Source organism: Lathamus discolor, chromosome 3 (genome assembly GCF_037157495.1).
Source record: "Lathamus discolor isolate bLatDis1 chromosome 3, bLatDis1.hap1, whole genome shotgun sequence".
NCBI classification, from domain to species: domain Eukaryota; kingdom Metazoa; phylum Chordata; class Aves; order Psittaciformes; family Psittacidae; genus Lathamus; species Lathamus discolor.
Window position 1 is genome coordinate 49,184,321 of NC_088886.1, and position 25,928 is coordinate 49,210,248.

Consider the following 25,928-nt stretch of genomic DNA (forward strand, 5'->3'; position numbering starts at 1 on the left):
ACACGAGGTTAACATATACTCCAAATTTAATACTGAAGATCTGACAGTACATTACACTGCATACTGTCAGTAGCACATAGCCACAATATTCCAGACTGTCAGTATCAGAATCAACCCTGCCAAGAAGCTGACATCTTATCTATGTGGTGTTGGATCCACTCAAGATACTGACTAACTTTGGTGTAGACTCCAAACTTCTCCTTTCTCCCACAGCCTTCGCCCCAGCTCACCAGTCCTACCAAAAACCAAGTATCTTTATACTTAGTGATCATAGGGCCTCCACTGTCCCCACTGCAGGAATCTTTTCTGTCTCCTAAGCTCCCAGCACACAGCATGTTGTCAGAGATAGCAAATCTCATCGCCTGGGCACACTCATTCCGGGGAACCATGGGGATTTGGATATAACTGAGGAAAGTAGAGTAATTGCTGTTAGCATCACTTGTGCTGCCCCAGCCAGTTACCACCATCTGCTTCCCACTTGTCGTCAGCTCCTGTTCTGCCAGGTCACGGGTGGGAAGGCAGATAGGGAGCGCGTATTTGTTATACATCACAGGCTCAGCCAAGTGCAGCATGGCTATGTCATTATCAGATGTCTCCTTGGTGTAGTTCTCGTGGCTCACACATTTATCAACCCAAATGGTTTGCTCATCTGCCTCAAGACGGAGACGGTGGAATTTACCTGAAAGAGCAAACAAGATGACAGATGCTACTGAACCTTCCTTCACCTTGAACACCAAAGCATCTGGATTACATTGGCCTTTAGGACTGCACTTCTTGTTTTTACTTCTCTTGCAGTATAGACATCCACTCATTTATGTTACAGCTTAACAGTGTTATGGGATGGACAAATATGTGAATTTTCCATAACTACCTAAATCATGAACACATACAGTACTAATTGGATTTTAGTACCCTAGAGCTGTGGTTATTGGTTGAGAAACTGAAATGCCCTGTTGGGTTCACAACACAGTATGCTTGTGCCACATGAGAGATCTTCAGGAGGAAAACAGTCTTCCTGGAGTCAGTGTTAAAAGCTGGGAGAACAAGCATACGCAAAGCAAGACACTTCAACAGTACGTGAGCTTTATGCTGTATAACCAGTGCCTGAATGACTGAACTTAGGGGTTTATAACATCAAGGTGACTGACTGGTAAGGCTATTCCTTCCTCAAATCTTGCCTCTGTAGGCAAGATCTGGTAATTTTTGACTAACTAAGACTTCTCAGTTGTTATTTGTGCTACATGATCATGGGTACTTTGTGGGCCAAGCAGTTAGGGAACAGTAAGCAGGAAACTAAGCTGAAAAGGGCCAGAAAGGCACAAACAAGTAATCTGTGATACACTGGAAAAAGACAGAGACAGATCTCACTAATAGGCTGTGAAGAGATAACCCAAAAAGTAATTATCAGTGGCTGTCACATTTCTGAACTGTGCTGTTGGCTAATTTAAGCTTCATATCAAGGCCTGCTTCAGTATATACTTGATAAAAACACTTAGAGAAGTGTCCATAATACGCATTTGAGCTGCAGGCAGGCACACATGCAAGCACAAGGTGGCAGGACACTGAGGCTGACACCTTACCTCTGCCCAGGTTGCACGTGTGTGACAGAAGTGTGCTTTCCTGTTCAGTCTCACTACAGGTGACTTGGAAGTTGCTCTTTATCATCACCTTTTCAAATGTGATGTTTCACAACACTAGCCCTTAAATTTGTTCCCTCACTCCCTCATTAACTCTTGCCTTCTTTCAGTCTTATTTGAATCTCTCCAGGTACAAACTCTGCAGCCAAGTTGCTCTGACTTTGCATGCACACACTTCTGTATGCTCTTAAGCTGGAGCTTCCAACTTCAGCTACTCTGAAAGCTAACTTAATTTCAGATACTAAAAATCCACGTGGGTCCTGCTGCAAAACTATTGCTCATGAGTGCAAACCCAGCTGTAAGCTTTCCCTCCAGTTTTGCTCTTATGGATGGCAAGCAGTGCTACAATGAACTCAGTCGAGAAAAGTGCTGGGTATCCCAGCCTGACAGAGGCAGGCTGAGCACCACCTCTGCAAGCTCAGTATGAACTGAGCATTCATTACCGTTATGGGTCTCATACCTGACCCCTCAGACATGGCCATGTCTCCATTCCAAACTCAGTTCCATGCACCTCACTAGATGTCTCCAGGTTTTAAAGCACACATTTTTCTGATGAGAAATGCTTTTCTGATGGCAACAGAATTCCCAAAAGATACATTTAAAAGTAAAACCATGTGGGTCTTAAAAAGGCTCCCTTCTGCTTGACCTGGAGTATCTTTTAGAGGAGAATCTCTTCTCTTTTGGTGAAGTCTCAGCCTGTGATCATCTCAGTCCTGCACACATCCACCCCAGTACCTTAGTGAAGGGCCCTTCTGTGGTTTCCATCACACCATAGCAATATTGCTCAAGGATGAATGAGAGGGGTACTCCTCTCATACATACCAACTCTCACTCCATGGCCACACACTTGCTCTTGCCCTATTAATATGGCAGGTCTTTTGGGCAGCTAGAGCCCCTGTTGCTGATCACCCTTAACAGTATAAATTACTCTGCAAGCTCACTCCAAATTTATGTGTGAGATGCCTCTTGACTTTTATTTAAACCAATAAAAATACCTTCTCAAATCAGGGCTCTCAAATGCCAACACTTCTTCACTCACTGACAACCACTTTGTATTTGGCTAGCACAGGATTCTCCTGACAGATCTCACCCTACTTTCTTTGCTGCAGAGATCTCTGGGCATGGCTATCCCAGCTGAAAGCTTGTCAGACCCCATAGAACTCTACCAAGACCAGCAGTAAGAGGCCAAGTTGGAATAATTTAAGTGCAGCCTCAGTATTTCCTGTAGTTACCATTTTCCTGCTGACCTTTCCCTTCAAGTTACATTCAAAGCTACATCTAGCACTGCAGAGTCTTCAAACATGACACCCAACAGTTGCTTTTCCCCTAAACATTACAAGATTTTTTACCGAGCAAACTGCACAGGATTCTTCTTGGGCCTCACTAAAACTAAATATACATATTGACAATCACTTAGAAGGGAAGAAAATTACTTACTAGTAACTGGAACTGCTTGGAGACCTGTACTCTGTATGCACATTATCAAACTACAACATGTGCTTCTGCTTTGATATCCCTCTGATAAAGGTGTATATTTGGCACTGACTCAAGGCCATATCGCATTCTTTTCCATTCATCCTTTATGTTGAACAACAGAGGACGTACATTAACATATCCATACCTATGTGCCTTGTTGCCTCTGTTCTCGAATATCTGCACATCCACAGTCTACATGGAACACGCATACAAACAATGTATTTCCAAGACTACATATAGAGACAACAGAATTGCAACAACAGAATTTTCCACAACTACAGGGAACAACCTATCTTTTCACTAACAGAGAAAAAGCACAGTTGAGCTGTTATGCCTGTCACCAATGGTAGACAGAAAACAGTAATTAAAAAAATCTACTTAAGTGAGAATAGAACAATGATTTTTTTTGTCTGTTAACTCAGAAGCAGTACTGCGCCTGACATAGACTTCCTTATGCTTAAAAGCAGGACTGCCAGCAAAGGCAGCGTTGCCATTCTGCAGCACTTCTCCTTTGCTACTGAAACTCTCATCATGGTGTTCAAATTGGCAAAGAACAGATTATTGGGCAAAGAAGAGATTCAGAGCGGCCCTGCGGAGAAGGACTTGGGGTGCTGGTCGATGAGAAAATGAACATGAGCTGGCTTCAGTGTGCGCTCGCAGCCCAGAAAGCCAACCGTATCCTGGGCTGCATCAAAAGGAGCATGACCAGCAGGTCGAAGGAGGTGATCCTGCCCCTCTACTCTGCTCTTGTGAGACCTCACCTGGAGTATTGTGTGCAGTTCTGGTGTCCTCAACATAAAAAGGACATGGAACAGTTGGAACAAGTCCAGAGGAGGGCCACGAGGATGATCAGGGGACTGGAGCACCTCTCGTATGAAGACAGGCTGAGGAAGTTGGGGCTGTTCAGCCTGAAGAAGAGAAGGCTGCGTGGAGACCTCATAGTAGCCTTCCAGTACCTGAAGGGGGCCTATAGGGATGCTGGGGAGGGACTCTTTGTCAGGGACTGTAGAGACAGGACAACGGGTAACGGGTTAAAACTGAAACAGAGGAAGTTTAGATTGGATATAAGGAGGAAATTCTTTCCTGTTAGGGTGGTGAGGCACTGGAATGGGTTGCCCAGGGAGGTTGTGAGTGCTCCATCCCTGGCAGTGTTCAAGGCCAGGTTGGATGAAGCCTTGGGTGGAATGGTTTAGCGTGAGGTGTCCCTGCCCATGGCAGGGGGGTTGGAACTAGATGATCTTGAGGTCCTTTCCAACCCTAACTATTCTATGATTCTATGATTCTAAATGTATGAAAAGGCAGGAAGAGGAGCAGTGACATTCTCCTCCTGAGATCAGGGCTTTTCTGTTTCACTATCGGAATGACCACGAATATTTTCATCACCAGAAAAACACAAGCAGAAGAGACTAAGCCTTGCTACTTTACTGACAAGCAGCAGTGCTCAGGAGACATCAGCTCACTTCCACAGTAAGGCTGGTAGTGGCTCAAATGAAATGAGATTTTTACTAAACTTTTTTGTTTTGTGCTAAGGTGCATCCTAAGTATTTCCTAGACAATCTACTCCTACAGCCAAGAAGATTTTTGCCCTCATAACCTGCTAGTCTTTCTCCTGAGAAGATAAACCATGGGGATGAAACAGTTACAGTTAAAAAACCACAGTGACAGACTTTTTTTCCATACCAAGTCTTACTTTGAGCCCATCCTCTGTTTCAGTGCAGTGTGCTGCCGTCAGGACCCAGGATGGATGGATGAGAACACCCCCACACAGGAATTTCCCTTTGCTGTTTTGCAGCATAATCTGAAATAAAAAGAGAGTGCTGACACTGCATGGAGCATGGCTCACAACACATTATACACATTCTTCTTTGTGGTTCCAAAATACCCAGACGCAGCAATGTCACATTCATTGCACCCAAAGCTCAACAGTGGGACAAAAGCACAGTAAGGTCTCTGTGGAATACCTACAAAAAATTTTGAACATTCTTCTTGAATGAAGGCTGGCTTCACCCAAATCATCATGGGATGATGCTGGTCACTGCAAAGAAGCACTCTGGTACTTCCGAGCTTTGAAACACAGAGCTCAAATGAGGGGATTATTCTTGTGGCCATAGCACACACCAGAGACTGTGTCATCTCAGGCTGCAACACGCATGCTATGGTATAAAAGGGCCTTTAAAGTCAAAGAGAACCAGGCCCTGATCATATACATTCAGTGGTTCCACGGTAAGCTCTGCAAAGTTTTCCCTTCCTCATGTCCCAGCCTGCTCTGTACAGCTATGGTATATTTTGCTGATTAAATCTGCTAACTTGGATTTATGACAGATGAGGCTTATAAAAACAGATCAGTGCACAAAGGGAGAGGAGGCTGCCTCACACTGCCACTGTAACACAGTAGCATGAGTTGCAGTAATTAAGTGTCCTTGCCAGGATGTAGCAACAGAGTAGGTTAAGCATCATCACTATCCTCTCGCTTGACATTGGTGGCAAGGCAAGCTTAAAAAACAGCTCAAGAGTCCCAAGATAATAAACCATTTTTCCTGTTACTCCAACTTATGGGTTGCTTTTGAAAAAGCTAAGCTAAGGGAATCTCAGTTTTATGTGACACTACCACTAGTAATGTAGGAGCCTTTCTGAAGCAGCTAATCAGGCTAAGCTGTTTGGGAACAGCCTCAAATATTTGTGGTAGAAAACTCCTTTTTCCTTACCTGCCAAGGGCTGTCTCCCCTTCTTCCTATTCTTCCCTCAATGAGACGAATATTGAATCCTGCTTTGGCTTCAATGTAGTCCATTTTCACTCTTCCACAGGGAAACTCCACTACAGGAGATGCAGAGAAGTTAACTAGCAAAGACCAGATCACCCAATACAAAACCTCCTTCTAAGGCATTCCCTCTGTCTCTTTAACCTAGGCAATACTGTTAAATGACTTCACAGAAATCCCGCTTTGCAAAGGAGGCAGTTTCCTGATTCCCCTGTATGTCTCCAGGAGGCAAACACAAGTTAAAGGCCATAAAGTGGGTATGGAGTTGGGAAAGGCAGGCACAGAGTTGCTCTGCATGGAATGGATGTTTTGAAAGCTAGTACAAAGTGCACTGCAATTCTCTCATAATACCATCTTATTTCATGTTTGAATAATCTTCTGTCAAATCTGGATTATGAACATCTGCCTCATACCTACAGGCTTGCACATGGTATGGTCATTCATCAACTGATACCCAGAGGCACAGCTGCAAGTGCGGTACTGGTTGGCAGAGTCTTCTGTGCAGAAATGCTCACATCCTCCATTATTGACAGAACAGTTGGTGTACTTGACTTCTGCAGAATGGAGACCAAGAGATATATGAGAAGTTGGAAAGCCAAAGAGTCACAGGAGGGCAAAGCAGCAAAACAGCATGATTCTAGTGAGCAACAGCTGACAATGGATTTGGGATGATAGTTGTAGGCTTTAATGGCAACTCAGGCCCTGAGACAGCAAACAGACCTTGGTCCAGAAGGTGGCAGCAGGGAGATGGAGAAAATATTACTGTCGGGGCAGGTAGACCAGAGAACAGGAAATTCATTGTCACTGAGCGCAAGTCAGACAGTGCAAAGTGTTGATACATGACATACACACTCATCACTAAAAATGCTACCCAGCTTTTGTGCAAGGAAGATATTGTCACAGTAATGACAATGAAGTATTTGCAGTGGATTGTTTTTTCCCTGTATTGCAATAAACTCCACCGTCTCTGGGCTGACAGTTCTGAAGCAGCTGAAAACCCTGCTTTACAGAACTAGTTCCAGTATTTTTGTAAAATTTAGGTATCTCAGATCTCCAAACCTCTCCCATGGCAACACAAAGTTCATTTTATTTTAGATAAGCAGAGATAAAAAGGAAAATCACAATTAGTAAAGCAAGCGAGTACACTGTGCACTGACAAAAGTGTCAATCCCTATTACACAGAGACCCCTGTCACAAAGAATGTTATTTTATAGAGGATTAAAGGCAGCATTACCATAATTGCAAAAAACTCCCTCCCAGCCTTTGTTACAGATGCAGGAAAATTTTCCGATGTTGTCTTTGCAAATCCCATTGGAACAAGGTTGTGGGTCACACTGATCTCCATCTGAAACAGAGGCAGGAAAACTCAGTCTCTGTATCACAGAGGGCTCACTGATCAAACATTAACATGAACAAACACCCCCCCAGATTCCCAAACATCACCGATAGCTTCTGACACATAACGGTGCTACCTCCATGGTGTTAGCCCAGAGACAAGAGTGTTTATTTGGGTTCTGAAGTACAAGGCACAGTGGAGTGCCTTGACCAGGGCCTTAGCTCCAGGGACTGATGACAGGCACCTCAAGTTTTTTAGGAAGGTTGCTTGTATGATAGAACAGGAAAACATTCTTTGCACACCCCATAAAAGAGAGAATGAGAGTTGGAATCAATATGTGATACATGAAAGCTTGAAGTCTAAGTACCAGTTACTGCTGAGGAAATACAGAGAAGCGATTAGGGAAGTCTTTTACTTACCTACGTATTTGCTCCAAAAATCTCGCTGTGGAGAAACAAAACTGACATTAAGTCTAGAAGCAGATTTTTAACAAGCAGTTAATTTAAAGTGTATCATGACAGCACAGCAACAGAGCACAGCACCCCCGTCAACAGCTTTGGTCTCCTTCTTGACTGGCACTACAAACTAACAAAACTGGCCAACCCAGACACACCTGTACTCAGCACAATTCCCCTTGCCCTGCTTGCAGACCCAGCAGCACTGCAACCACTCAGTATCCCCACAGATTCTCTGTTTTCCTGTCACTTACTGCCAGACACTTGTGTTGTTGAGTACGCAATTTATCTGTGCCCAGTTAGACAAAAGCATGGGCATTGTGAAGACAGACCCCACTTCACTCTAGGTTCTGAGGGACAGTAAGGACTGATTCATCCTATGTGGTGAGCCTACTCTGCTTAGTAAGAAAAGTAAGAAAAAGTCCAATCCAACACAACAACTGGATTTGGAAAGGGGCAGGAATCAGTGATGTTGACAATAAAGGTAGCGTCCAATTGAAAATATGAGGTTTGGAGAAGGAGATAGAACCTAGTAATAACAGAAATGTTTGTGAGGCACAAGTGAGAGACTGGGAAGATAGAGTGTAAGCCAGCCAGGGATGGCTACTTGATAGCAGAGGAAAAAGGACTGGGAAAAACTCAATGGCAGCAAGAGTAGCCAACTGGGTCAAGCAGGGATTGGGAGTACCTGGCTGGGACCTAAACCTCACAATTAGGTCAACTGGGACATGCGTGAGCAGCCAAATTTTGTGGGTCATACAGGTGGCAATGTGACAATTACTGTAACACAGGGATATTTAAATCATGCCTGCACCTTAGTAGTCAGGAGTGATGCATGTTTGGCGCTGACAGCAAGATCTCCCATGCGCTGCATTGAAATACTTAAGTAAACAATTGACTACTTAAATCCTACATTCGTCCTTAAAAAAACCCCAGACTTACTGTTGCTTCCTTGGTTTCAAATATCTCACTGGCCTCCTCAAAGTCACACTGCTCCTCAATGCACTCACGCTCCACAGAGCCTGGTTTGAGCTCCTCCAGGAAAGAGTTTGAACGCTTCTGGATTTTCAGGACCTGGTTTGCATCTCTATTGCTGTAAAATACTGGAAGCAAGAACGTGAAAACACAAAGCAAGGGAAAAGAGCTGGCTGAAAACTAGTAGTGGTCCTTCCCAAGGGACATTTATCAGAGCAATAGCCCCTCCCCAGTGCAGCAGGAGAGCCTGCCCCAGAAAACATGGGCTGCCAGTGCTGTGGTGCAGAAGCAAGCTCCAGCCTCTGCTCTGTGGTTCTCAGCTCACAGGGCTCACAAGGCCTGTGACCAGGCAGCCAACATGGCCCAGCACTGGGTCTGTCAACCTCTACTAGAAGAATTCAACCCCCCCAGTGGAAATGATTCCAGCCACTTCCCGTGACTGACAGAGGAGCAGGAAATGCAGTGACTGGAAAAGGATAAAGACTATCTCTAAAATTAAAACTTACTTGAGGCACTACAGACTCGTGAAGAGACAGCAGCCAGCAGCACCCCTATAGTGACGAGCTTCCACATGCTGCAGCAGGCGTCACCTAAAGAAGAGAAGGTAGGTGTGAAGAGGCAATCACTGCTGAGCTGCAGCACGACCTCCATGCTGCAGACAGTTATTAGCCAGAGAGCTCTGCTACCTCCCTCGCTTAGTGCTGTGTTGTGCTGTGACTTTCTGTGATTCCAGCTCCAAAGCAGCCGCTCACTGGAGGCCCTCCAGACTGGTTTGTTAGATCCCCCTAACCCATCAGTGGCTCTCCCAGAACACTTCATGTCTGCCCCAACACCCTCCCCTTGTCACATTTTTTACAAGCTTTACACTTCATTAAAGTAAGTACTGTGAAATCCCAAAGGATACAATACTTGGGAAGCACTTACTGCTTTATTCAGTGTGAACCAGCGAGATCTATTCTTCCGCCATGAGCTCTGCTGGAACTTAGTTAATCCATAACTTCAGCTATTTACTCTTTGGAGTGACATGAAGTGCTTTCGTTTTAGTCACTAAGCAAACAGAGCTCAGGGGGAGCTTGACAATTTACCTGCATGCAGGAGAAAAGCAAAACAGCTGAGGCACACACTCTGCCTTTTGCAAATCTGTTTTGTTTCTTTTTCCTTTCGATTCCTTCACAAGCAGAAATGGTTATATTTAGCTTGTAAGTGCAATCAACCAGTGCTGAGGTCTCTTGAGAGGTCCTACCACCTTCTCACAGCATGCGATCACCCAAAATGGACACATATTGCTATTTTAAGAGTCCTCCTACTTTATTTCCTCATCAAAGGCTCCAACGCAAAACAGCCAAGGTAACTAACCCCCTCCTTACAGTCTTGAGCAGGCAGTACCTGCCCATCAGCTGCCTGCTGTGAGGAGGCAGGGCAAGAAGCTTGTACCAGAATACTGCATCTTTAGGTGTACTGAACCAGCTCTCATCAGCACAGAACCTCTGACTGAATTCTGAATATTCAACATTTTAAAGCAAAACCGCAATCCTTTCAGTTTTCCTGCATCGGAAACAGTACGAACCAGTGAGTCCCCTTCTCTGCGCACAGCCTAAGTAGCAGCACCTCTGCGGGCTGTAGAGCATGACATCTCCATGCAAATAACCTGGGCAGCCATGAGTCCTTAGGGGTTCTTCATCGAGAAAGTGCCACCAGGTGTCAGGGAAAGGTGGGCTTTCCCCAGGCCCTCAGCTCCCCTCCAGTAACACCGTTTAGGAGAGCTCTGACCACTTGTAAAACATTTTTCCCCCTTTCCCTTACAAACTTTGCCATGGAGTTTCTTGAAAACAAGATCTCTCTAAACAAAGGTTTCAAAGTTCATCCACTCAGGACTCGTGTGGCATCCAAACTCACAGCGGGGAAGATGTGTGCACTGTGAACCTCTGCTGATCCATTCTTTATCCTCAATTTAGCCTTCAAACTGACAGGAAAGAGTACACCACACCATACACTTTGTTCTCCCTGTGCATAAAAAAGCCAAATGCTTTGGTTTTGCCTCTTCTACAGGAAAGCTTCTGGAAAACTCAAAAATGTGTTCTCAGCCTTTACCTCCTGAGCCAGGAGTGCTGAGTCACTTCTCTCAAATTTTTCCAAATTGCAATTTAAATTTAAAATGTAAATTTCTCTAACTTATTTATAGGCAGATGTAGATTTTGACAGAAGGGGGAACTGAGGCAGTAAAGCTACACGTCCTCAAATCACAGCTCTTCAGCGAGCAATCAGTTCTTCCTACTTCGCCAAAAGACCTTTTAATTTGTAACAAATCTGAACAATTCACTGAGCAATAAAAGCACTAATCCTATTTTCTATATGCACACTGGAGCCTCTCCCTGCCAGAGCGCTACCAAGATCTCCCTCTCATCCTCAGTACTGATTTCTTGCCAGATTTGCAGAAACATAATGTCCTGTGAGCCATCTGTCCCCTCTGAATCATCTGAAATGAGACAGAAAGTTCCCAACAGGCATTAAAAGGAGAAAGACAAGCTGATACACACAGCAACAGACAAACCAACCCGCTCATGCTTCCCTACAAAACCAAGCTGGAATATTAAGTCTCCTTAGGCTGCTCTTCTTAAAACAAAAGGTCAAGGTTTTGCATAGCTGACACATAATCACAGGAACACACCACCAGGACAGCAGAAAACATCTCTGTGGAGAGCCTATGTGTGGGGAGGCAGCTCAGAGCACATCTCCCAGCAGGCTGCTGGGAAGTGCTGCTGTGAATCCAGTCTGCAGCCTGGGAGCAAGAATAATTTGACAGAGCCCCAGCTGCTCCCATGACAGTCCTTCTTAGCCTGTTACTTCCCTGGTTGGTATCTGCTTGCACCCACCTGAGGCTGCAGTCTGAAGTCAACAGAAGTGGTGGGTCTTTTAGGTCACATGCAAACTCCCCCACTTCTTCCTTTCTTGTGAAGACAAAGACTTACTACCTTCCAGGTCATTTGGTAAGCCAGTAAGTGCTGTAACTTTTCAGACAGAAATTGCTACAGAACTGACATGTATCTTTAAGGTATTATTATAACAAAACGTTACTTTCCATGGTCTGAAAACCTTTTCATCCTTCCCATATGAGAATTAAATATCTCAAGGTGCTCAAGGCCCATCCGGTGGGTGCACAGATATTCATCCCAACCAGGCCCATCAGAATGAGGAATTTACCTTATGACTCTGAAGCTGCTTTACAGGTGAGGAACGACAGGGCTTCTCAACCTGTTTGTTTGCAGTGCTGCCCATTCAGTGGGAGCAGATCTCCTCAACTATTCTGATGCTTTACACTGTGTTAAAAAAACCAAACACATAAACCTCACCAACTCAACAATCAGGACAAGGGGAACACCAGCAGAACACATTAAGAAAACCCTCATTGGTTCTTCAAGATGTTTACAGCACACCTCCATTTTAATCCACTGCACTCTACTAAGATGCATTAAGTAGTTACCAATCAAACCAAGAGGATGGCAGCCCTGAGCAGTTGTTCGGACATCCCAGTAATGATACACTGACTGCACTGAGTAGGGCCAAGAGTTTCTTGCTATTGGTTTCTGCCACATAAATAGGTAAAAGACCAAAATGAATTACTGGTATCAGATGAGTAAGTGTATCTTCCGTGTCTCTGCTGCTGCTCTGCATATTTTCTGTAGTAATACTTAATGCAGAGCCTAACGCTCAAGTCTGGTGTGTGTGTGAGAACATGCAATAGCTTCCTTTCTATTACTTCTCTAGGTAACTAACATTTAAAAGATCAATTTTACCATTTTCATTTTGCAACGGTATGTAACATTACTACAGTTTCTTACGTTCCTGTCACATAAACTATTCTCTCCACACTTTAGTTTACTATAAAATACAAAGGTCTTTTTCACACAGAAAATATTCACAACCATTATAAGTTACTTTCCATGTACTTTGCAACAGTACTATGGAACTCTTACAAGCACCTTCATGTTTTACATTAAAATGCCTAAAGTTTCTTGTCAGCAACTTGCAAACACATCAGTCTGTACAGATGGAAGAGAGAGTTCATCACAAACTAATCCATGAACTGCTCACCCAAACATCTCTAAATCTTTTAGTTTCAAATTTACAGATGTCATTTTAGTCAATTTCTACATTTCATGAGAAAATTAATTTCTCCCACATTCTGGTAAATGCACTTTCACTTATTCCAGTTACCACACATATTGCCTGCAAAAAACTGAATGCACAGGAGCCCAAGTGCAGCAGAGTAACAACTGGTCCCCTCTCATCATGGAACTGCACCACCCTGACCAGGAAGACATGGTTCCACCACACCACCTCATGAGAGGTCTGCAAGCACATGGAGGTAACTAACAAACACCCTGCTGGGTTTCTGAGAGTATCTCCCCATCTACCTGTTGGTTTCCAGACAGTAGAGCTATGATCAGGATGAGCAGCAGTAGAATCACTATGTTTAAAACATCTCTTCTTTTGATGCCTGCAGATACATAGATAGTAAAAATAAACTCATGATGCATTCTACTCTGTGCCAATTAAACCAATGCAAAGAAATGCAATCACAATTACCATTTCACCCCATTCTAAGGAACAGCTCTAAACTTCTGAGGCAACTCAGGATAAAGCCATTTTATCACAGAACAGTTTTTTATTAGCTGGTTTTCACCAGATGGGCATTGCAGCCCTCTCACACAATGAAATCAGTAACAGAATCTTTACTGGAAGCTCAGAAATGTGTTTACTTAATATACAAGAAAAACTTATTTACAACAATCAACAGTAAACTATGTACAAAAAAATACAAGAGACATTACCATGGTAATCACTGTATAAATTAACACAATAAATAGGAGGGAAGCAGGTCCCATTCTTAAGGCACAAAACCTTCTTCCCAAGACTGTACAGGGATTCACTTGCTTCCCTATGCTTTTGACAGGATCACAGGAATGGCGGGGAGACCCCTGAGGAACAATGGTTGGTAGACGATGATACAGACATGCAGTCACTGCTGACAGTTGTAGAAAAACATCATTTTTCATCCTTTCCTTTTTCTTTTTACAGTACACACATCTTAAGATACAAAATGTTTTGTGTAAACAGTCTTTTTTTTTAATCACATTGATAGTATGCACAGTTTTAAATAATACTAAAACAATGAACAAAGCTGTCCCTATGATTTGAAACATTCCCGGGACTGGCACTGAAGGCCTCAGCAGAGATGGAAGCTCCTGGGTGCTTGTGTGGCTCCAGCCAGGCCAGCATCTCAAGGCCAAGCAGCACAGCTCCCCTCCGCTGTGAAGAGCTGGCTCCTGCTGCAGCAGGGTATGTGTGCTCTCACCATTAAGATCCCACAAGCAAAACCAGAGACTGCATTAGGGCCAACAGCCCTCCCAGAGCAGGACACTGCTGAGAGCAGCTTCACAGGCCAAACCACCCTCGAGTCTCCATTGCATGCAATCCCATTTAACTGAAACATCACAACACAGGGTACATTATTGCCCAGAATCTGCCATTAAAGTTAAATATACAGGGCAGTGCCCAGAATGTGAGATAATGTACTAAGACCTCTTTCCTAGCAAAAGAAACTGTATGCCCAGCTCACTTGCAGACACTGCCCCAGTATCACTACTAAGGGTGAGGGATAATAAACAGAAGGTGCCACATGGCTTTCACATGAGGAGCAGTTTTCAAGAGACTAAACGTATGCATGGTATGTCCACTTCTAGCTTCTCTCAAGCTGGCGCTTTACCCGAGACTGCAGGAGAGCCTCCTTTTTGGCAAAGCAGCAGATTTTTTACTGTCCAATTTCTTTCCTGAGTTTCTCTCCCACAGCAAATTACCAGTTGCTGTAAGAGGAACTTGGAATAATGTAGCCAGAAATTCAGCCTAATTCCCTACTTTGCAGATAGCTCTCACTGATGTTTGAGACAAACTCTCCTCATCTAACCACAAAAACTGCATTACTCCAAGACAGACCTATGACCCTTTTGTTTGTTATAAATCTTAATAAATATGCAAAGGCACTCAGGTTAAATGCAAATCCTATTTCCTAGATTTTAAAAGAAGGCAGAACTCCCTCCTCACCTCTGGTAAGCAACAGACAGGAATATACTGGCTATGAACCCTTTGATAAAATGTGTGTGTACACAAATAAGATCTGAACCCATAAACACAACAGATCATAAAAAGTAAAAGAAATGAAGATTGGCCTATGCAGGCATCATCACTCATAGCAGATGGCAAATGGCCATCAGGCCTCAACAGATATGACATGAATTAAGGAACATGACTGAATATAAAACCTCTTTGGATTCCCCTATTACTCCAAGCAGAGAGGAGCTGCTTCTACCAAGGCAAGAATTTAATCCCCCAGGAATTACGCGAGGTGAGCGCATATTGCTTATGCATCTTTAACCATGAGGTTGCCTGGAGAAAGCTGACAGTAAGAATAGCTCCTTTACCACACAGAGGCACACAGAGATCTCACCTCTTCTCCAGAGCTATCACCTGCCCTGTGCTCGCTGCTGCGCCCTCCTGGGCAGGCACACAAATGTCCTAACCATGCATGCTCCTGTGGTCAGGCAATGGGGTGCACCTTACTATCACCAGCTCTCCTTAGTGTAGGTTCCTCATTCTCATGCAGACTCTGCTCTGTACCTTAACAAGCAAGTGGCAAGTACAGTATGCCTACAACTCTTACTTATCAGGAATTCAGCGCAGTGAGGGGGCCTGTACTGATAAAGAAAAAATATGGCTATTAAGGCAACTGCCAATGTATAGATAGGAGAAACAAATTCAGGGCAAAGCTGAACACATTTCTTGCTCAGTCCCCACAGTATTTATAGCAGAAATTTTGCTAGCTGGATCAAGCATGTTTAGTCTTCTGTTAACTTCCCATGAGCAAACCCTGACACCCACTAGGCTGAGAGGAGACATGGATGAGTGACAACTAGTTAAAAACAAATTGAGACAGAATAGTCCATGGTGAAATCTTAAAGAATGCAGTGGAGTTTGCCCAGCATGAAATCAGCCTGTAACTTTAATCAGGCTTTACATGAGATCACTTGACCGACTGCTGTTAGACCAGAGAGCTGATGTAAGTTGGATAAAATCCTTAAAAACAACAAAGAACAATAATGTCCTCAAGAAATTACCTTTTATGCCACTGCATATCTGGCCATTTTTCTGTCTGCAGCTTTAGCCAGACAGGTCCCACTGTGTAATAATAAAAAAAAAATAAATACATACAAAATGACAAAGTAATTAAAAATTTCTGCTGTCTCTCCAGCTATAGAGCACTGAATGTCCCCAAATTCCCTTTGCAGTGACAAACATGGCAATGGAACTACACATGCTGGTCTTCAGGCTTTAACAGTCGCTCAGCTGGGGTCAGGCAGTTCAGTAGAAATTTGAAGAGCATTTAGGAACTCTGATTCAGAGGCACTAATTTTTCCATGCTCCACTGCTGGTGGTACCAAAGCCAATTTACCAACATACTGCCATTTTCATTGTGATGCTCATCTGCTCAGTAACAATCCTCCTCTCAGCACTCTTACAGGAGCTCTGATGTTTGACAGCACACAGTATCTATCTCAGGGGTACAACCCAGGAGGAATGCGCCACCCTTATCTTTCAGTATCCATCTTGGAGTGAAGAAGCGAGGCAGCAAGAGAGAGAAGCAAGGTGGGAAAGCCACTAAAAAGGAAGAAAGGTGAAAAGGTGCAGGTACTACAGAGAAATCATATTGGGGTTGTTGTTTTTTTTGTGACAGAAATAGTCTTCTGCACTACAAGCTGAAGTAAAGAAACAGCTCTGCTGTTTATGGCCATGAGGGTAGCACTAAATGGGCAGGAAGATGCTCCTGGACATTGCCAGTCATGCTGCTCCCTCCACTAAGACAAATTGTTCCATATCTCACTCCATTACACTACACTTCAACACAGCCCGAGCAGCTAGTTAGCATTCCTCTCCCTTTCATGTGGTCTCCTGAAGATAAATTCCAACAGTGGAATGTCACAGCTGATCTCCTGTAATCTTCTGGCTCTCTGCAATTTTATCTTTTCTTACTGCCAGGAATTGTTCACAAACAATTGCCTGTGATGCCTGAAAACCTAAAGGTTGTACCATTGCCACCAGCTGGAAGAGGAGGGCCAGGTCCAGCAAAAGACTCCTCAAGGTGGTGCAAACTGCTGTTTGACCCCCATGCATTGTTTGTTGCAAGGCATAAGTGAGTGAGAATCACTGGGTATTCATCGGCAAGAGGTCTGTACTGGCTTTGAATTTCTGATGCAAATCGCATGCAACTACAGATGCATTAAAAAAGGAATAGTAAGATACAAGGACAAGCTTTGTCCCATGTAAATGCTTTACGATACAGGTGCGACACATGAGGGGAGAAGTTTTGGGTCTGAAAAGACTGTCAGATGCTCCTGAACTAAGACTGGCCAATATATCTTTTGCCCTGAATAATTCTACTGTGATGAAGTTATCCAGTAAAGGTAGCTGTGTTGCAATTCTCAGGAGTCCTGCACTGTCACTGGAACCAGAACTTCCCATGTTGGACGACACGGTTCTTCAAACAGCAAGTGAATTCTCTTCTGGGAGGCTCTGCGTGGCTGCAGATAATTTGCCTCTTGACTGGATACAGTCGTACCCCACAGAAAAAAAGTAGCACCATGCTTGGTTGATATGAGCCCTGAACAGCTACAATTTGGCTGTTCAGTAGAGACAGTTGAGAGCACATCTGCTCTGTGAGGTGACTGCTGTGCAGTTAGGAGGAATGGTAGACGCAAGCTGTGAAAACAGAGGTTAAACCTCGCTGGCAGGAATACTCCGGCTCAGCTCCTTGATCCCATGCAGTATCCTCTTCATGTGACCTACTTTGGTCACACCCAGGTCCTGGAAGAAAAGAGAAAACCTTACCTTAGGTGAAAGGTAGGGGGGAAGTTGCAGGTGGCCAAGCAATGGTTACAAACCTAGTCAGGCAGTTATAGAGAGGGGGAAAGCAAGGAGAAAGATTACAAACCTGATGGTTATAAATGGAACCTCAAACCATGTATCAAGAACTATCAGAGCATGACAGGGTAACAAATAGAGAAGAGGCACAGAACAACAGAGAAAAAACTGCAGAAATGCAAATTGCTTTGACTGTTAAGACCAAAGCAAGAGAACAGAAAAGAGCATACAGATCTCAAGGGCCTAAGCTAGGAGCCAAAACATGCAGGAAGAACCAACCAGTCACATCAAATAAACGTGAACACTTGGGCACCATGCAGCAAAACACAAGCTGTAGTTGGCTGGCATGCAGAGGAATCAACTACACAGATTTGCTACAGCAAACCTCAGAAGGGGAAGACGGTCAAAATCACAAATAAAGATCCAAGCGGCATTCAGCAAATGCCATGCACTACTTTACAACAAAGTATTTTTCTGCAATATGCAAGTCACCAGACTAGTGACATAAGTCTCTTGTGCACGTAAAGAACTACCACTTTCAATTTTTCTCTGTAGAGAAAGCATCTCCTGGTGCAGAGATGAAAACTTGCACAGTGCTGTTACTGAGCACTATTTAGAAAGATTCTCTCCATCTAGCAGCACCATCAAAAACCACAACCATTTTTTATTCTTGTCACAAAGAAGTGTGATGATCTGTTTGGCCAGTCACTACACCACAAGAACCAAATTTTCCCAATCACATGTTCTGCAAAGATGGCACAGTAGCAAAGTTGAAATTTTCCAGTCCATCACTAAAATCAGAGACTCCCAGGAACACTATCTACAGACTGTGTGCTGCACTGCATTACATCCTAAGGAAGGTGTGATAGGATTTGACATCTTGTCCCTCAAGTAGCTGTTCTACCCCCCTGCTATTAAAAATCAGCTGACCTGAAATGGTGAGAAAACAAAACGAGGCCGCAATGAACCCGGAATGAACAGCGGGCAGACCACTTCCAAGCACATTCAGCACAGAAGGTCATGCAGATGCAGCTGGCTATTTCTCATGAGCCAATCATGAAAGTACCTTGAGGTCCCTCCGTTCGAGGTGCAGGAGCTCAGAGCCCCGGACGTCATGCCGGATGAAGATATCCTTATACTCACAAAGACTGAGATGCTCAAGCCAGGCCGCAACCTCCTCCGTTCCCCAGAGGTGAACTGTCAGAGATGGAAAAGCAGGAGTGCATTGAGTACCCAGAATCCAAGAAGACAGTGAGAGATGAGGACACCATCAGCACTTAGTGCCAGAAAAGGAGGGCAAGCAGTATCACAGCCTCAAATCAAGGGGAGGGCAAGGACTGGCAGCATGACCTACTATATCAAACAAAGGAGGTAGGGCAGAGAAAGTAAGAGGCATTCTCTTAAGCAGAGGCTTGCTGCAGTAAAGCCACAGAAACAGTGCAGGTTTGTTTTAATGGGATTGGATATGGTTTTTAAAGTTTACCACGTTTAAGAAAAGTAAGTTCATTCCTTTGCTTACAATACAACAGATTCATGAAATATATCATGAAGAATCCAGCACAGATTAGTTTGCTATTACATACAAGCACTTGCGCTCAGAAAATGTATGGCAACCTCTCTCCCATGGTTTGAGGTAGAGAGGAAGAGTTTAGCCTTCCATTTTCTTGCACAGCCTCTAAATAAGAGAATAAAAGTTCCCAGGTTCTGGGAGACGATGAATGAGCACCAGCCTGTCAAACAGAAGACTGTACCCAGAACTCTGTGGCAGAGGACAGTATCCAGGAGCCCACAGAACAGGTAGTACTTCTGAAATTTAGAAGAAAGTCTTCATAAGGAGAATATAAACCAAAAATCAACTAACCCAACTGGAGAGAAAGTTTTTTTGTTGATTAATAGCCAGTTTTTATCTACTGATCAGCAGGATTAAAGGTCAGGGTGCACCTATGGTGATGCTGATCCCCAGACAATTAAACATGAAACTTGATTGAAGTCTGAGGGTGAATCAATAAGAAAAACATAATTAACTGTATCATAGAGAATTCAGAGAATTAGCAGTGTAAAGACTGGAGTTGCGCGGACTTGGGCCCCACAGTCATTTTGATATCTAAAATGCCAAAATTCTCAAATTCACTTCACTAAACACCCCTAAAATACCCCTAAAAATATCTGGATATAGGCTGAATTCTTCAGAGGGTACCGCCTGTTTCTGCTCAGGAATAATTGTGTTGTACTGGGGGATTTAGACAGAATGAAGCAATAAGCTGCTTTGCCACATGAGAAAGACAGACTAGACATTCAAGAAAAGGCAGATTCACGTAAAACAGAAGAAGAGCACTTGAGAGGAAACAGAGAACAGCTAGTGGTGTGACCACACTGATGTGGCAGAAACACAGTGAAGAAACAGACTTGGTACCCGGCAATCCCATGCTACTATGAGCCTCCTTATTTTTGTTGTTCTTCTCCTTTTTGAACTTGGTCACCAGACGGAATTTGCCACTGCGGCTGCGTTTAGAATAATCCAGTATCTGGTTCTGTAAGAATGAAAAGGGAAAATCAGGCAGAGTCATACATTGACTGGAATGGACCAAGAACTGTCAGGCTCAGCTCCCTGACCTTGTAAGAGAGGAAAGAGATTTCTAAACTCATTCTGATCAAGACAGGAAAGGAAACAGGGAGAGGTGATCCCATGTCAGGCAAAGGACCTTAGCAGGATATTACTTTCTTTAGCCCTAGGGAGTCAAATTTCCTTCTTAATGATTTTTTCTCATATCAGTTGTATTATTCACAGGAAGTCAAACACTCAAAGCCAACTAGTGAAAAAGAGAACAGCTAGGGAAATATAGCCTCAGTCCCCCTCACCTCTTCGTCACAGGGCTCCATAAGCTGCCACAACCAAGGGATGTCTGCCAGTTTCCTCAGCTGGAGGTCCATGTCCGCCAGAGCTGCTTGGAGCTGTTCCTTCTGTGGAGGATCTAATTGCTGGATCAGAAATCGAAGCGAAGCAAAGTTAAAAGCCATATGGCGCAACACACAATCAGGCCCTTGCCTTGAAACTCCTAGCTAACAAATCAGTTCCTTCTTTTAAAAGGCAACGCACAGCAGGCACTCTGCCCAGACATTACCAAGTTAACAATTTTAATCTTTCCTGTGCTCCAAACTCCACACAAATCAGTTTGACTGCTCATCACACCTATGTATCAACACCATCTTAATTCCTGGATGGCAGCATTTAAACCGACTTGTTACAAAGACAAAGAAGACCAAGACCAGTTGCTTGCCAAAGCAACAGTAGGAGAGCAGAAAAAGGGAGAGGCTGCTTTACTTCTGCTTTGTGCTTCTTACCAGCGCCATCTTGCCTGCGAGCAGCAGCTCTGTCTCATTATGCAGGGCTTTGACATTATTCACCATCTCTACGACAAGGCTGCAGTTCAGACCCTGTAGGGAAGCAATTCGTGTACAAATTAAGCTTAGAAATGCGGAGGTCTGAGCAGTCAAAAGGAAAATGCCCTAGATAAGCAAGTCCTACTTTTGGTCAATCATAAAGGAAACTGAGCTATGGAACAAAGACAAAATGGGAGATGCCAGGTGAGTGAAGTACCTCTGTAGACTTCGATTTAGCGTAGACTTTGTCCATAGACTTGGAGCTGGCATTGACAGCATGGGCAAGCTCCTGTTCCATGTCCTGATAGGATTGGGCTATTTCCCGTATGCTAAAGAGAGAATTACAGATTTCATCAGCATATGCTAAAAGCAGAAGTTCTTTTCTGACTGGGTATCTCCTTTAAATACCCATCTGAATGACAAGAGCAGGGAGAAAGAATGGGAGGAGCACAGCCTCTGGCAAAGCAGGACAATTCTCCCTGCTGTAGTGAGCATGCATAGGCAAAGTAAGGCAGATTTCACATGAGCAATTCCAGGTGCGTATTCAATTCTGCACAGGTTGGGATCAGTTTGAAAAACAACCTAGATGCTTTAGTATGGCCACAGTGATGTGAAAAATAGCTGCACATATGCAGGTTAACTAACAGTTCTCTCATGTGTCTCTGGGAATTTTCTCTCAGATGCCCAGATCAAGGAGCTGAATGCCCAACTAAAGGATGAGGAGATCAGCATACAGTGCCTTCCTCCACAAGCCTTTGCTGAGCATCAGGGGTTACAAGAACTCAACTTGCCATCTGAGCTCCTAGAGAAGTCTTTGTTTCATTCTTGATAAAAATCATTGATACTCAAAGATAATGGGCTCTTTCACAATTAAAGGATTCCTGCTAGGCTCACAAAAGTAACTTTCATTTTTTGTCCAGAATGGCCAAAGGAAATGTATTCAGTTTTAGTCCTTGTGCAGCTGGGACAGTGCACAATGAATGATGCTACGCCCAGGGACATGGACCAGCACTACAGAAGAATGAACAGAAATATCTCCAGGAGAAGGGACTAGGAAAGAACTTCAGGCACCAAAGGAGGGCTCTGTTCACCAGAAGCAAATTGAGTCCCACCTGTGGATCAGAGCACCTGCAGCTTGACCAAACTGGTTGATCTGGGTGGATTCTTCTTCGGACATGATCTCTGGTTGCAGAGAGAAAGAGGAGGGTCGGGACAACTCACACTTCTGTTTGTCCTCCCAGGACTTCAGGGTGCTCTCAAATGCCTAAAACCACAGCAAGCAAACTATAAGATACCTTGTAAACACCCTATAAAAAACAATAGCTGTGCCTATGCCTGTAAAACATGTAGATCTGGTACAGACACTTCTCATTGCAGGACTCAGTTATTCAGCTGCTTGTAACTTTGCTAACTAGCTGCCTGGGCTGAAGTTTTCCGTGCCACATGCTTTCCTTGGCTCAACTTTTCCTTAAGGCCAGTTTTAGTCAAAATTGCAGGCCAATTCTAAGGGCCAGACCAGCAAAACCCGCTACTGCCACTGGTGGCAGCCTTTTCTTTGAGTAGCAGTATCACCTCTACACTTCAGTATTACTGTGACATCTCGGAGCTGGAAATTAAGTATGTTCAAGGCTCCTCTTTTTCTAGAAGTAAACTGTGCCTCCCTGGTGGCCAAAGCAGCTCAAATCAGAACTAGGATGTGTCCCACTTACACCCTTACCGATATTCCTGTTGGAATATGCATATGTATCTATATTTACATATGCAATGGTGATCTCAAGGATGGCAGGAAAATTAAAGATAAGCCCACAATCAAGCCAAAACCTGAATGTTGCTCTGCAAAACTGGAACCTCTTCCTCAGCAGCAACTTCATGCTTGCAAAACTGGGTTTGCAAGCAATGAGGAATGGGGTGGCACAATCATAGCCATGTCTTCAGATGGCCTAACACACAGCACACTCACTACAGGACTTGTGTGTCCTCCCTGCCTCTTTGTGCTTCACTCCACCTCTCCCATCATACCCGTATGTAGTTTGACTCTCCTTTTCTCCCTCCCACCTTTTCTGCAGGAATCCTGTCTCTCCTCTTTGCTATCTCCTTCGGTCACTCCCCCTCCAAGTCTCCATGTGATGCTGCAGAAGCTCTCTCTGGGAAAGACTGTGTGCACTCGTCCTGTCTCATCCACTCCCACAACATTTGCATCAAGGGGTGATAGGACAAGGAGCAATGGTTTTAAACCAACAGAGGGTAGATTCAGGCTAGATATAAGGAAGGCATTTTTTACGATGAGGGTGGTGAAACACTGGAACAGGTTGCCCAGAGATGTAGATGCCTCAAACCTGGAAACATTCAAGGTCAGGCTGGACAGGACTCTGAGCAGGACTTCCCTGCTTATGGCAGGAAGGTTGGACTTACTGACATTTAAAGGTCCCTTCCAACCCAAAACATTCTGTGATTCTATGAACAAAATGTCCTTTTCCAGCTCAATGGGTCTTGGGTATTGCCCTGACCTACCATAACAGGGGCTCTGTACACCCAACCTTTGCTTTCTTTTCATACCATCATACTTGTAACTTCCTGCCAGGCAATCTGTCTCAGGCCTGTATCAGACTGCTTTCCTTTTTTCCTCATCATTGTTCTCCCTTTTCATGTTAGGCAGCAGGTGAGTCCTTTGTAGAGGACTTTGATTTGTTCTGGAAGCTGGCTAAAGAGGTGTTATGCTGGAAAGTATTAACAGCTGCTATCAACCAAACTATTCGTATGCAGAGCTGTGAGGAACTATAAAGCCTGTTTGTGACACGACAAGGCCTTTATCCTTTCCTTTAGCTTTACACCATTCAAGAATAGAGTACACTAACTAGGACACCTCCTTACGTGCTGGTGTTCATCAGATATATCTGAAAATCATGACATGAGACAGACACATGCTGCTGAACAAGGCATAAGGCAGTGCTTTACTTGGTCAAGGATGTATAAGCCACATGTTGAACAATAATGAGAAATTAAAACAATGAGCAGTTTTCTCTAGACAATCCATGGTACTCAGTGAGGCAGGCATCCTGTGGAAAAAACAGCATGCAGGCATGTTAAGAAACACTGTCCCAAGGTACCTAGACAAGGAAGCAAAATAAGCTTGCATAAACAACCTAACTTCTATGATTTCCCAAGTGGAGAATGCAAGTTTAACCGTGTTCTTTCAAAAAAACGTCATGGGATGTAGCAAAATACACTTCTTAGATTCACAGAGATAAGCTCGCCATGCTCCCTGAGAGTATGTGCCATCGAAACGTGCCTATACTACACAGTATATGCAAAGCTGCTCTTACCCTGTCTCGGGTGAGGGTTTGTGCCCTGTTCTTATGAACAATCCAAATGTAACCTGGAGGCTGGATCCAGGCTTCTCCATCCACTTGCACGGGAACTCCCTCTTCTCCAAGGATTGCTATCTTCACCGTCCGACACTGCAAACAATTGAATCAGAGAAGCTGTAAAATGTTGGTTTTCTGAAAGCACAAGACATTCTCTTTCTTTCCAAAGCTCTTTCCCGGGTACTGTATCTTTGGTGCTACTAGAGGCACATGTGCCTGAGTGGCAGGGCATGCCTTGCCCTTGTGCAGCAGGGACCATTTGCTGTGTGTTTGGACTAATCTGTACTTGAGTTCCAGGTCTAACTCCTACCAAATGAGTGCTAGCAAACAATTATGTGCCCAAATTGCCCCTGAACATGCTCATTTTCAGCCCTGTTAGATGCTTTTTCCATGGACCAGAGAGAGCACACAGGAGGGCTTTACTGACTGAAACTGGCAAAAATATCACAAAATGGATTATGGGGGAGACAAGAGCTCACAAAAGCAATTGATACCTGTGCAATTCGATGATGCTGTAGGTTTATCACCCGTGACACTGCCATCTGCATGCTACCAAACACTGCTACCACCTCCAAAATCTTGTCATCAAAGGAGGGGGCTGTAAATGTCTACACAGATAAAAGAGAGAGAGAATTCAGTAGATATACAGTTCTGTTGGAGACCTTTACCCCCTTTTTGTGCAGATCTGGGGGTTGGCTTTCAATTGTACTATTTAATCTATATAAAATTAACAGCTGAGGCTAGAAGGTAAAGATCTGCAGTGAGAGAAACAGAAGCCCCAATATTGTCACTAGGCTTGGCTTCCAGTGACAGCTAAAGTATAATTCAAACACAAAGGCTGTAGGCCACAAAGCAATCATTATTCTTATGAGATTAGGCACTTTTTCATCTCAAATATACAATGCTTCTGACTGGATCTAACTCCATTTCTTTTCAAGGGACTTTACCACTCAGGCAGTCTGAGGACAAGGTGAATCTAAAGCACCTTCTGGAAGTCCAAATGGTTTGGTTTTGTTTGTTTATTTTCTGAGTCATAGCCTGTTGGGTGTGAAGCTGCAGAAGACTGGATTTCAGTAGCTTACTCATTTCACATAGAAAGTACGTGCACACAGGCCCCTTGCCCTCTTCTTCCAAGCACTACTCTCAGGGGCTGTCCCTTCAAAAGCAACAGTAAGTAGAAACATTTCTTATACTGTCTTAGATAATACTTACGTCATCTTCCTTGGTTCCTCCCCAGAAGTTGGTGCCTCCTGCATAGCTGGGAATGTTGAGTACAGCAATTCCCTGGAGACTGGGCAAAGGGATTGGCCTCCCATCACACTGCACAGAAAAGAAGGCAACATTACTCTCAACACAGCAGGACAGAGCCCCTTCCTGCCAGAGCACATGCTCCAAGAACAGAAAACAGCCTGCACAGCTTAGTAATAAATTACTCCAATTTTCTCCAGCTTACTCTTGCTTTAGCAGGGTAGAATGTATCCACTCATGTCTCAAGAACCACATCTCTTTCAGCAGATACGGATTTTAAAGAGATGCTGTTGCTTCTTTTCCCCAAACAGGAATAGGGCATG

The 25,928-nt window shown here is 44.0% G+C and overlaps 2 protein-coding genes across 8 annotated transcripts in view; both read right to left on the bottom strand.

The window, feature by feature from the left end:
- Positions 1-8: 8 nt before the first annotated feature.
- PROC (protein C, inactivator of coagulation factors Va and VIIIa) lies at positions 9-9,667 on the bottom strand. Its single transcript, XM_065675069.1, has 9 exons — positions 9,563-9,667; positions 9,145-9,228; positions 8,606-8,766; positions 7,628-7,652; positions 7,107-7,217; positions 6,286-6,426; positions 5,819-5,928; positions 4,794-4,911; positions 9-679 (listed from the first exon to the last, which is right to left on the bottom strand). Exons 2-9 carry the CDS (start codon positions 9,209-9,211, stop codon positions 111-113), a joined length of 1,302 nt encoding a protein of 433 aa, XP_065531141.1. The 5' UTR covers positions 9,212-9,228; positions 9,563-9,667; the 3' UTR covers positions 9-110.
- A 3,617-nt stretch (positions 9,668-13,284) lies between these two features.
- DGKD (diacylglycerol kinase delta) overlaps positions 13,285-25,928 on the bottom strand; it is a 60,220-nt gene continuing 47,576 nt past the window's right edge. For 6 of the 7 annotated variants that reach the window (XM_065675057.1, XM_065675059.1, XM_065675062.1 and 3 more), the window contains 10 exons: positions 25,570-25,677; positions 24,852-24,965; positions 24,316-24,450; positions 22,105-22,256; positions 21,210-21,321; positions 20,954-21,046; positions 20,471-20,590; positions 20,025-20,142; positions 18,678-18,808; positions 13,285-17,554 (listed from right to left, as the gene is read on the bottom strand). In XM_065675057.1, the coding sequence (XP_065531129.1) occupies positions 17,465-17,554; positions 18,678-18,808; positions 20,025-20,142; positions 20,471-20,590; positions 20,954-21,046; positions 21,210-21,321; positions 22,105-22,256; positions 24,316-24,450; positions 24,852-24,965; positions 25,570-25,677 (1,173 nt within the window). In that variant the 3' untranslated portion in view covers positions 13,285-17,464. The remainder of the gene's footprint in view (positions 17,555-18,677; positions 18,809-20,024; positions 20,143-20,470; positions 20,591-20,953; positions 21,047-21,209; positions 21,322-22,104; positions 22,257-24,315; positions 24,451-24,851; positions 24,966-25,569; positions 25,678-25,928) is intronic. The other variant, XM_065675058.1, reaches the window with a different exon arrangement.

What these genes read in the sequence shown, in the direction of transcription:
- PROC (XM_065675069.1), bottom strand. Translation starts at nt 9,211, where the DNA reads ATGTGGAAGCTCGTCACTATAGGGGTGCTGCTGGCTGCTGTCTCTTCA. An exon ending in TTGAAACCAAGGAAGCAACA is followed by an intron (nt 7,653 to 8,605) that starts GTAAGTCTGGGG and finishes GTTTCTCCACAG; the next exon opens with CGAGATTTTTGGAGCAAATA. An exon ending in TGGGCTCAAAGTAAGACTTG is followed by an intron (nt 680 to 4,793) that starts GTATGGAAAAAA and finishes TTGCTCTTTCAG; the next exon opens with GTAAATTCCACCGTCTCCGT.